This window comes from Rhipicephalus microplus, chromosome 7 (genome assembly GCF_043290135.1).
Source record: "Rhipicephalus microplus isolate Deutch F79 chromosome 7, USDA_Rmic, whole genome shotgun sequence".
Classification (NCBI taxonomy): domain Eukaryota; kingdom Metazoa; phylum Arthropoda; class Arachnida; order Ixodida; family Ixodidae; genus Rhipicephalus; species Rhipicephalus microplus.
The window spans coordinates 126,201,776-126,214,816 of NC_134706.1; the positions used below are offsets into that span (position 1 = coordinate 126,201,776).

A 13,041-nucleotide genomic window follows, 5' to 3' on the forward strand; every position below is an offset into this window, starting at 1 on the left:
ACAGAATATCAAATATTGATTAATAAATATTTTCACAGGTATTTGAGTTGAAACTGTTCAATAAGTTTGAAATGTCTTGGTTATTTTGAAAAAAAAACGTTAACGGTGAAGAATCTAGAGTGGAAATTTTGTATCAGAATTAGGCCGCCTTGTGTTCATTATATAGGAGGTATATACAATCATTGACCACAGAATATTTAGCGAAGCCACAATGCCTTGTTTATTTATTACTTGAAGTGGGTGCTATAATATCTGTGGTTTTATATACGAAAACAATTATATGTTTACTTGACACGCCATATGAGAGGAATTCCGACACTTTGACAATATGGTGCTTAGTAACGAGCACTCACACTGCAAGCTACATGTGTCGCTAGCATTTCGTGCTAAGCGTGTTTTACATATTGTGGATTTTATAATTGAATTTATTTTTTGTGACTACATATATAGACATGTATAAGTAAACCAAGCTAGTTAATTCATCTACGCACCTTGCTTTATATGATCGAGATCAAGTTGTTATTGATCATGTACGGTTTTTGCTTGTGTAGGAGTTCATCACCTCAATTTGGTATATTTTCTTCCAGATTGGCGAGTCCTTGTAATTTGCATCACATGTGCCTGTGTGGTTCTCGTGTTGGGTGTCTTCGCTTTCAGGTGGGTGTGCCATACTACATACCACGACAAAAATCTGACTAGACCCTTATGCTGTCGAGACTAAGATCGCGTGTTCGGTTTGCTGACATAATAAGCACATCCGGGCAGGGGCAGTATAAAAAAAAAGAAAGAACAATCACATGCCATGTTTCCTACCTACGACAAAAACACAGATATCAACAACGACCATTAGTCTTCCTTATTTGGTCTTTTCGAAGAGAAAGGGCCGATTGGTAGAATTGTTTGCACGGAAAAGTATCACTGAGGCTCGTACCGCCACGTGTAAACATATCAACACACTTACTCTGTGTTACTTTTCAGCTCGTGCATAACGCTTTGTTGAAGCTGTTCAGACTATGCTTACTTGAATGTTTTTTACTTATATTGCATAGGCATCTTTGGCTTGTGAACAAAATGTCACTGCACAATTTAGGTGCATATATGTATGGTTGTCTTTTATTTAGAGCTGCATCTTTGTCCGCAGACAAGAGTTCAGTAGAAAGTATTCTTAATTTTTCTTCAGTGCCTAGGTTTGCTATATAAGCTTTAACACACAGTATTAACATTGTTATTAATACAAATATCATTACCCCTGATATCATTTATAACAAACGCAAATGTATAATATATAAAGCACACTTGACACTGATTGCAAAGCGGTAAACGAGTGGTCATAAGGTGTCTAGTTTTTTTTAAGATATACAAGTTGTGAATATTCGCAGTGTCGTCTATCTTCACAGCGTGGGTAAGGTTAATACATATTTAAATTACTGAGGAAAGAGAGAGACTTCATAAGGTCTTCTTTGAATAGGAGAAACTAACATATGGTCAGCGAGTAGGACGCTGTTGAAAAAAAAAAACAGGGGAAAGGGGGGGGGGGGGGGGGGGGGTGTTGGCATTACCACGAAAAAGCGTTCCAGATTAGCGCAAGTATATTGCTCCCTATCATCGAATTTATGCCCAATTTGTGGCTCTGCGTCCGTGGAAATGTTGAGAAAGAATCTAAATTTAGGACGCACTGGTAAGCATACTGGTCCGTGATGAAAGCTTACGGCAGTGCAACGGCTAACAAGGATGGCAGAGAACCTACTGCTTTACAAACAGAACCCCCTGTTTGTCTATTACTCTCCATGTCGCCCGTATATATGATGTGTGTTGTACCCTAGGCTCTAACAGTTGTATGATTAGGTCGCGCCGCTATCTTCGCGAAAATCGAGAATCGGGCGAGACTATCTTGTCAAGATTGGCATCGTAGTTTTTACTGCGTTGTCAATACGTTTCGTAACGCCAATTTTGGTGGCCAACGTGTGTATCACCAAAACAGCAAGGTGGCGTGAAGTTGGTGATAAGACAAAATGCACCAGCAATCCTTAGTGTGGGATCAACGAATGCACGTATTATTTCTGGTAAACTGCACAACCTTGAAAAACACGTTAAATTAAAATGGCGTCCGTCTTTAGGTTCACGTTGCTACAAAAAGCTTCAGTAAACTCAATTTGGAAATTTTGTCCTTTTCTTCTGATATCATCAAGAATTGTGCTCTTGCCAGAAAGGAGGTTATCTTTGTACAAAGGCTGTACCCCCTTTAGTCACGAATTACGATGCGGTGTCAGAAATCCGTAAAACTTGCTTGGCATAATTCAAGGCACTCACTAATACATTCTGAGTAATCAAATGAAAAATATTTTTCTGTGTGAGTTCTAATAATTAAATGTAATGAATGCTCAACTAATTATCTAATTATTCTTAAATCAGACAGCTTCAGTATTTGCATATAAAATCCGCTATTAGGCCTAAAGTGCATGCACCATTGTTTTTTGGTTGTATTTGTTTCGAGCGAAGAATAAAAATACCCTTGGAATGGTGCCCTTGGAAGGCGTCAAACCAAACAATTGTAAAACATGGTAGTGCACCAGAGAATTGATCCTCTGCAACAATGCGCACCATGATGAAGTTAAATGATCACCACTGCTCCACTGAAGACGCCTGCACAAACTTGCATACGAAGTTTCAAGCCATTTGACGAAACACGTAGTGCGTGATGTGCCATTAAAGCTGGCGTCTCCATTTGTGCACAACATAACTTAAAGGGAACCTGTTTATAATTTGTTATGAATCACAGTTGTCAGCATTTATTATAATTTCTAGTATTGCTAGAGCAATTTTGAACATCTGCGTTTTATGTTGAAGATCCAATGTTTACTGCAAGTAACCAAACAATCAACCTGCCCCATGAGGGCCAATATGATTACCACTGTTCATCTCTAGAAGCCCACTATCATTTAAAAAGGACTTCGCGTTTGAAAACTTTGAATTATTAAGCCTTTCTTATTCGGATTTGGGTCGAAATGTTCATATATATGAACAATTCGTCCACATAAAAGCGAGCATCATATTAGGAAATTAAGAACATGTCATGATTGTATAAAACGCGAACTTCTTGCACCTCTATCAAATACAAATAAACACATCATCTTGATGCTTGAGAAACAGCGTTACCATCGGTCACCTAAATGTAAATGCAAAATTAAATGCAAAATTGTTTGCATTTCTACGATATTTATTGCGATAATCACACTGTAGAAAGTGCAGAGTCTTGAGAACCAACTGTCGCTCCATAACTGCAAGTGGTGCTCTAGAAAACATTTGCACGTTTAAGGACTTATCTTGTGCCGAGATAAGGCTCATCTGCAGCGTGATTTCATATATGTTCGTCATGAAGCTTAGAATATGGGAGAGCTACATTCATTTCACGCCAAATAGGGCGTTCAAACACGCAAGGAAGAAGTAAGTAAGGACACCACAAATGCCTACTATTAACTACTGGAAACTAACCTTTGAGTTGTAAGTAGGCGTTTCTGGTGCTCTGACTTCCTTCTTCTTTCCGTGATTGCAGGTCCTGTCTCCTTTACAATTCGTCATAACTCTTCGGGCGTAATTTTTTTTTGTAGCTAGGAGTACGAGAAGCTTCAGTTATATTGAAGGGATGCACTTCGTTAAAGAAAGGAAGCGTAAGCATTATTAAAGCTATCCTTTTTCAAAGTGCCGTTTTAATTCTGTTCCTTTTCACTATGCACCTTTTCGTGCAGGCACTACCATTACGAGTACAAGTTGGCCCGCCTCTTGTGGAAAGTGGACATGGATGAAGTAGTCGTGTTGCGCACCAACTCAGAGCTTAGTTTCCAGAACACAAATGTGAGTTCCCGGCGCGTATTGAAACGAAACTTTAAGCATGACGCTGAATTTTACGTAACTTACTTCATTCGCACCAGCATTACCACATGATAGTAACTAATTGATATCTCTACGATAATGCATCCTTGACTTCTTCGAAATGATGGCGATCGTTAGCCATATTTCTTCTCGAGCGATTCAGGTACTGTGCTTCGAGCAGACGTTGTCGCCATCTCCAACAAGATCGTCCGGATGGCATCCGTGAGAGAACGAAGCATAGTTCCGACTTTGCCATCTTTCTTATGCGTGTCATCTGCGGCTGGTGAAGACCCCTGAATGGGCGTGATCTGCAGACGTTCTATGGTTAGCGGCTGACTTGGAAGAATAGGCCATTGCTCTGTGGAGATAGTCCTCTCTGAAGTCTTCTTTGAATTCGTCTGTCCTGTAGAGGTTTGACTTATCGGTGCAGCAGTAGAGGTGGTGCTGTCTTTTTGAGCTTGCGCAGTCTTTGAGCTCGAACGATGGCCCCGACGCTGCTGCCGACGCCGGACTGTTTCGGCAGCATCCCTGTGGGTTGAATTGTCTGTGACCATTTGCTTAAGCACCGCGCGCTCCTTCTTAATTCGAGGGCACTCTTTCGATTAGGCAGTGTGTGAGTCATTTCTTACAGTTACAGTTACTCCTTTTTTCGATCTTTCAAACTCCCTCGTTGCTATGCCCAGTGGAGGGTAGCATACCGGTCACTCCAGACTGGTTACCATCCCTGCATTTTCTTTCCCTCCGGTTCCTCCTCTTCTGTGATAATTGGATCCTATTGCTAACGGTTTACCTACCGTTTTTCCTTTGTTGGACGTGCTATAACATTTACTTTGTTCGCATGTTTTCTGCCATCTTTATGAGTGAACACAAAATTCTTTCTTCTCATTTCAAAATGAAAATAGTCACTGTATATTTTTTGCTTGAAGAAAACCAGTTGTACCCAGAGGATTGCTGATGTGCTAATTCATTTCAGTTTACCTTATGAAACTGAGTGGTTGTTTCTCCTGACCACTTTTCTGGCTCTAGCATGACTCTTGGGTGCTTTGATTATTCAATTGTAGTAAATTTCTGATAAGTAAGGTTAAAGTAACGTTATAGGCACTTATTCTTGGCCTTCTTGTTGACTTTTTCAAAGCCTTCGATTTAGTTAACCATAAAATACTGCTAAAAACTTACACTGCAATGATATTCGAGGCGAGGCTCTATCACAAATGGGTGCTTACCCATCGAGCAGACGACATGTTTTACCCTTAAACAACTCTTTCTCTAGTATGCACCCTGTACTATGTGGAGTGCCGCAATAGAGCATATTGGGACCACTATTATTTAGCATATATCCTAACCATATCATAAATCTTTCCAATGAGGCCAAATATATCATATATGCCGATGATTCTAGCATATTTTTTTCAGGTCCAACCAATTACGAGCTTTTAAAAACTTGTATCACAGCAATGATAACGCTAGACAGATGGTCAGCAAGAAATGGTATGCGCATTAACAAAAACCGTACAAAAGCGTTTATATTTCGAGCTAATAACAAACTTATTTCGTTTAACCATGCTATAATACTTGAGTACTCGTAAAATTGAGGTATGTGTTGGCACAATTTTTTCAGAGAACAGGACCTGGAATATCATGTGGAATATGTCTTGCAAAAATTATTTCAAGTAACAGGTGTAATTAGTCGCCTTAAGTATTTGCTTCAGAAAATTAAGCTTTTACTAAATAATTATTTTACCTCCCATTTAAACTATTGTCAATGTGTATGGGTACAATGACGGCTACTAATGTTGAAAAACTATACATGCTACAGAAAAAAATATATTAGGCATTTGTTTGATAACTCACAGCGTAAGAAAGACGAAGACGAAAGATAAGATAACACGACCTTTTTAAAAACTTCAATTGAGAGTCGACACTTATTTTGTCTAATCTTTCGTCTGCGTCTTCATTTTTTTAGGCTGTGAGCTATCGAAAAAAGAACGAAGTATCACCAACAATAGCCCAGATTTTCCTTCTTGTTCATTGTATTATTCTCATATTTCTTGCTCAATTTGTGGCATCCTCTAGACTCTTATTTTGTAGCTAAGAGATAATTAAGCTGCAGCAGCTATACAGTTATGCATTAAGCTGGATATTTAGATCGGAAACTCAGGCACATAAGAAATGTAAGCATTCTAGCCAAACTGCGTGCAAGAAATCAAAAGTACCCCACCCATCATGGAGAGAAATGGGAGGTTGACATAAGCTCAAGCATACAGCTTATCTTGCACTCTTCCAGCTCTTTTGAAACACTGTAATCTGAAAGGTATTGATTTATTCTTCTGTTCTTACCAGGACCTCCAGGAATTATTCAGTTATATACTTTTCCTTTTGGTCACAAAATAACTCCTATATATATATTTCCGCTTTTATCGCATATAGGTACTCCTGAGATTATGATCGATATAGTGTAAAATGTTCCAACGTATGCATTTTGTATGTATTTATTATGTGCCTTATATCTTGATTCTGGATGACAATTGCGTTATCATGTTTAATTTCTACACAGTGTAATATATTGCTTTGAATCTAATGTTAAGTCACAACTACCTTGTGTATGCGTGGTGGTGGCGCGCTACCCGCAAGGTGTTATATTTTCCTGTTTACCGCAATGCTGCTGCCTATCCGAATTTTTACATTGTATTTATTTTTTGCTGCAATTTTGTATGCGGCTGTGAACTAGTCAAACTGTTTCAAAACACACAATTTTTTCACAGTCCTTTATTTCTGTATTCCTAAACAAAAAATGAACTTCGATTTGATATAATTCGATAGCATAGGGGTTGTACATATTATATTGTTAAATTTGCTTTTTGAACTCGCTTATTTCTGTGAACTTTTCGTGCTGTTTTATTTTTTTAATCTAAGCCTACATTACTTGATATGCAACGTATATATAATGCGAGTTTAGTTTTGTTGGATTTTTAACGCATTCTTTTGAACGTTTCAGTTGTTTGGAAATATGTACAAGATAAACTAAATTACGGTGGTGATGTGCTGATTCATATTACAAGTGAAGCCACAATTAGGCTCACTATGTGCATTAAGTTGAAAGTGCGCACAGTGGCTGTGTTCTTGTTGTGCCCAAATGGGAACTTTTTGACCTACCTATATAGGACTATATATATGTATATGTGCTATTTTGTTTCTCGATTTATAATCTGCAACAATCAAGTGAAAAAGGGTAGCCATTGCAAAGTTCGGATGACAACAATTCCATCGTTTATTTTTTATTTACTTACGAATATATTGATTGCGCTGTGGGTAGCAAACTAAAAAATTTTGAAGCACAGTTTAGTGCTGCAGTGAGATGCGTCCCGAGTTACGCCTCATGAATCGGGCCCCAAGTGGCACGCGTCAAGCAAGGTTTTTGGCGCCCAACATTGCTGCAATATTATGCAAAACCCTTAACGCTTGCGCTGTGTCATTGGAGAGTTGCAAAATAAGAACGCATGCGGGCGCTCACTGATTGATGTTGGAGACGCAGTTTCTTATCATATTCTTTTCTTCGGAGTAGCATGTACGTTAAAGCATCGCCTTCTCAGTTGGCATCAGACAGGCTAGCAGGAAGTGAGTGCGCTCTGCCCCGGTGGTCTTGTGGCCAAGGTACTCGGCTCCTGGCCCGCAGGTCGCGGGATCGAATACCGGCTGCGGCGGCTGCGTTTTCGATAGAGGCGGGAATGTTGTAGGCCCGTGTGCTCAGATTCGGGTGCACGTTAAAGAATCCCAGCTGGTCGAAATTGCTGGAGCCTTCCACTACGGTGTCTCTCATAATTATATGGTGGTTTCGGGACGTTAAATCTCACATATCAAATCAGTTAGATCAAAAACTTTGCCACAAAGTGCAGTTATATAGCCTGACAACTCTCTACATACTCGCTCATACATCCTCTGTGCTCTGGTTTCTGGTGACAGCGTGGCATGCTGGAAACCACACGCCTTGGTTTTGCGTTCCCGGACGAGCAGCATTTGCTCAAACTGCGGAGGAGGCTGCAGAGTGCCGCCCCCTGGGTTTGGTCAGCGAACACAGTTCCGGACACCGAGACTCCAACGGTGGCCGCAGGGCGCGGCCGCGTCGGTTTCTACAAAGGGAACGTTGTCCACATCAAGCACGTCTACAAGAAGAGCGTCGACCTAACACGCAGCATACGCAAGGAACTCATACAGGTTTGCTTATACGAAAGCAGTTGACAGTCCTGATTTATCAGAAAGAAAGACGCCATTGGGAGCCACACTGTTCCAACTTTGTTTTTTTATGTCGGTCAAACTAAGTTGCATTTTGTAGTGTTCAGGAAGTAGCATGTTCTGCATAACAATTTTGCACTAATGACACGTGAGCTATTTTTTGCGATTAGGGGTCAAAATATTTGCGAAAGGTTATAGCGCTTCTCATTTTATTTTATGGCATAAAAAATCATAACCTATTTCCTCTAAGGGAATTTCATTTTGTTTACAACATTCTGAGGCCACCAGTTAGGTGTTAGATACGATTAAATGACGGAACCTTTTTACAATGGGCTCTATGATTCACAAGCTGTCGTTTACAGACTGCGTCATTCATCTCAAACATGTCCCGTACATCACTATCCACTGCGCCAACGTCATATGTAGCATTCAGACTCGACGCTCGACCACGTTACGATACGTGGCCAGTCTTGCAATGATCGTATAGCCTATTCAATATAAAAAAGCAGAAACTTAGTGATAGCGTTACTGCATTGCTGCCCACGTTGTCGAAATATTGGCATTTATTAAGAACTAAACTTTACATTAGTAGACACTGAATTTCCAAGTATGTTTAGAATTGTTCAACAGTCATCAGTTATGCACACCTATTTGCATATTTGAGCCCAGAAACCTCGAAATGAAAGATAAATACCTTATTTACCTTATTTTATACTACTACTACTACTACTACTGCTGCTGCTGCTGCTGCTAATAACAATAACAATAATAATATTTATAATAATAATAATAATAATAATAATAATAATAATAATAATAATAATAATAATAATAATAATAATAATAATAATAATAATAATATAAACCATTAATAATAATAATATAATAATAATACTTTATTGTACACATCCATGAGAAATACAAAGAAACGGACCTGTGTAACTCCCAAGGAGTTGTGCGACTAGGCCCGTCAGAGCCGGTTACAGCGATATAGATACAGGGTAACAAAAACTATTGGGGCTTCTTTGCCAACGAACAAACTAATGATTGATACCATTGTTTTTTTACAGGCAGTAAATAAAAATAGGAACAAAAAAAAGAACCCAGAGCATGCGTGATATCCAAGTAGATTATATTATTTTACAGCTCAGCGAGCAATTTCTTTAATCGCTTTTTTGAAATCGCTGAAAAAAATTCTTCAGGTAGTGAATTGAAAATTTCTGGAATATATGCACTTCTACATGCTTCCCCATATATGTTACAAAACCGAGGTACTGTAAAACGCTTTGTTTCTCTCAGGGGTCAACGGGTTATATATGGCACTTTAATAATAATAATAATAATAATAATAATAATAATAATAATAATAATAATAATAATAATAATAATAATAATAATAATAATAATTGTGATCTCTTAACAGACTTCGCGGTAAAACAGACTGTTCGAACGCACGCTTCATTAGGAAGGCAACTCAGATTGACATCTGTCCCAACACCTTGCACTGTGCCATGCATTACTCACCTATGTTTCATGAAGCTGAAGCGTTGTGAACCGAATGAAACGAAACCACACGACCAATAATTGAAGTTACATGATAGTGCGTTCGCATTTTAAATGCGCAGCGTTTCTTAGCGTATTCAGTGACTATGAGCGTATCTATCTATCTATCTATCTATCTATCTATCTATCTATCTATCTATCTATCTATCTATCTGTCTGTCTGTCTGTCTGTCTGTCTGTCTGTCTGTCTGTCTGTCTGTCTGTCTGTCTGTCTGTCTGTCTGTCTGTCTGTCTGTCTGTCTGTCTGTCTGTCTGTCTGTCTGTCTGTTCAGCTGCCTGCGACTTTTTGCTCTGCTGGCCGTTTAGATAATGGTATCAATATCAAACTTGGTAAAGCACACCATGACTGTATGAAGAACACATATGACTAGTCTTAACATGAAAATCATGACTTGTAAGTAATAAGTGTCATGATTTACAATTCATGGTCTTGTAGTTCTTGCGGTGGTTTCGTTCACATGGCATGTTGCAAAACTGGTATGATATGACATGATTACATGGCGAACACAAGCGAAAGATCCTAACGTGAAAATCATGACATGTGTGTCATGTAACAACATTACTACGTTCCACGCTCATGACGCGCTCGTAGCCGTTTCGCTTGCCTCACATATATCAAATTTGGTATTACGGTTTGTGAATGCATGATGAAGGTACGTGACTGGAGCAAACATGATAATCATGACATGCGCGTCATGTATCAACATGAATACATGCCACGCTCATGATGTGCTAGGGGCCGTTTCGCTAGGTTCAATTATACCGAATTTGGTATTATGGTACGTGAATGGAAGACATAGAAATTTGACACATCCAATCATGATAATCACGACATGCGTGTCATGTAACAACATGACCACATGTCACACTGATGATGCGCTCGCGGCCGTTTCACTCGCTTCAGATGTGCCAGATTCGGCATTACGTGACGCCGATGGATGACGAAGGTATGTGTGTGATATGTGTCGTGCGCGAAGCTTCAAAGTGCGCGCCATTCAAAGTGCGCGCCATACAAAGTGCGCGCTTGAAGCAGACAACGACGAAGGTAGCACGAGCGCTGAGTAGCGGGGCGGCGAAGGTACGAGAAGGAACGAGGAAGACGGGGCTCTCGACTCGGCCGTTTCGGTGCCTTTAGCTTGGGACATTGCCACAGGAGCGTATTCGATGCTGTATGCAATTTCATTCGAGAATCAAAGCGCATGTCATAATAATGCCTGCTTAAATATATTTCTGAAGACACTTGTCTAATTTTGAATGAAATTTGCATATTCATTTGATTGTGACCGGGTGAGATAAGCTCGATTGTCTGGTCTACTCAAAATTTCTGTCTTCCACTGTAGTATTACCTCACCTTTTCTCTTCTTGATTCAATCTTCAATTATTTGTTTAGTTTAATATTCCTTTTTAGTTAATTATTATTTTCTATTACATCATTAGTTTTTTCATTAAGGATAAACCTTTTAATATATCTCATATAGGATACTTCTAGATTTCATGGCCAATCCCCCATAGTGGGTATGTGCCAGTGCGAAGGGGCAACAACAACAACAACAACTCGGCCGTTGGGTTCCGGACCCGAGCCTAGTAACAGTCGAGCCCGGCCTACCTGCCACGTTCTACCTGCCACGGCCGTGCGTCGCTGACGTGCTGCGGCTTCAAGGCATCCTGTGCTTGAGGACACGCGGAGCTGTCGGGCTACGGGCACGAGTTCCAGCAGAGGTGTCCGGCCGGGACGCGGCCGGTGGTAGTGCCTGGTCTACCGCGCCAACTGGTCCACCTGGTCTACCGTGCGAGCAACGCGGAGCTGTAGGGCTACGGGCACGAGCTCCAGCAGATGTGTCCAGCCGCGACGTGGCTGCGGGGGCGGAGCCTACCCATCAACTAGTCGCCTGGTTGACCGTGCGGACAACGCAAGCCAGCTCAAGACGTAGCAACGAACCTCGGTGAGACCGACCTCATGTCTTGTGTCCATGCTAAAAAGGAGGGACGGTTAGTTTAGGACTGATAGTTCACAGAGACAGTGAAGGATTCTTTAAATAGCCTGTCCATGTTATGTGTGTTCGTTTTTCGTGTGTATAAAGTGTGGCGTACAAACGGCCTCGTCTTTTCGTGGGAGTCTGGGGCGACGGCTCGGACACCCATTAACTAAGAACCTGCACGTTGCTATAACACCCCCTGCAATGTAACACTGGCGTCCGCTGCGACAGGACGAGGCCATTTGTATCGCTTGAGTCAGGCTGACGATTAGTGAGGAAAAGATGAGCTCGACAGATTTAATGGCGTTAGCCATGCGCATGGGTTTGGAAGGTGCGGAATTGAAAACTTGGATTGATGAGCGAGAAGCTCGAGCTCGTGAGGAAAGGGCGGCAGAAAGAGAGGCGAAGAAGGAACAAATGCAGTTGCAATTACAAGTCGAGGAGCAGGCCCAAAGGACGATCCAATTGCGCCTTCAACTGACTCAGACTGAAACCGCCAGAGAGCCTGTCGGGGCAGACATAGGTCGATCATCAAGGGTGTCTTCCAACGTCAATCCTCATAATTTTATACCAGGATTTGATGAAAACCGGGATGACCTAGATGCGTACTTAAAAAGGTTCGAGAATGTGGCGACAGGGCAAGAGTGGCCTAGAGACAAGTGGGCCACGGCTCTGAGTTTGTGCCTAAGCGGAGAAGCGCTAAAAGTGTTTGGTCGCCTATCCCCTGAAGATGCACTTGATTACGAGAAAGTGAAACTGGCTCTATTTCAGCGATTTCGCTTCACAGCGGAAGGGTACCGTGAGAAGTTCCGGCACAGTAAGCCTCAAGAGGGAGAAACCGGCCGGCAGTACGCTGCACGATTAATGAGTTTTTTCGACCGATGGGTGGAAATGTCGAAAGTAGACAAAGAATACGCGTCAGTTCGTGACCTGATTGTAGCTGAACAGTTCATCAGTAAGTGTCATGATCGAGTGGCGCTCTTTTTGCGTGAAAAGAATTGCCGTAAACTTGAAGAAATGGCTGAAGCGGCAGATCAGTTTTTAGAGGCACAGCGACAGTCTAACCTGCTTGTTTTCCGAGAAAAGGCTGAAAACGGCATGGCTGTGAAAAGTGGGAGCACGACCTCAAAAACTTCAGTGCAATGTTTTGTTTGCAACAAAATCGGCCATAAAGCCTCAGATTGTCGCGCTCGGACGAAGCAACCTTACTGTGGGCATTGTCGTAGGGCAGGACACGATACCCAAGTTTGCACCAAGAAACCCGCCACGTATAAAAAGGCTTCATGTATATTATCCGAAGAGAACTCTAAAGACAATGATAACGCATCCGGCGGCGGGTCCGAGAATAATGTGTCGGGGGCAGTACACACGCAACAAATGGCAACGAAATATCAGATGCCAG

General features: G+C 41.2%; 1 protein-coding gene across 1 annotated transcript in view; it reads left to right on the forward strand.

Annotated features, from left to right (window-relative positions):
- LOC119185209 (guanylate cyclase 32E-like) overlaps window positions 1–13,041 on the forward strand; it is a 150,475-nt gene that overhangs the window by 81,329 nt on the left and 56,105 nt on the right. The window contains exons 10-11 of the mRNA XM_075870105.1: window positions 3,747–3,852; window positions 7,831–8,082. Coding sequence (XP_075726220.1) covers window positions 3,747–3,852; window positions 7,831–8,082 — 358 coding nt within the window. The remainder of the gene's footprint in view (window positions 1–3,746; window positions 3,853–7,830; window positions 8,083–13,041) is intronic.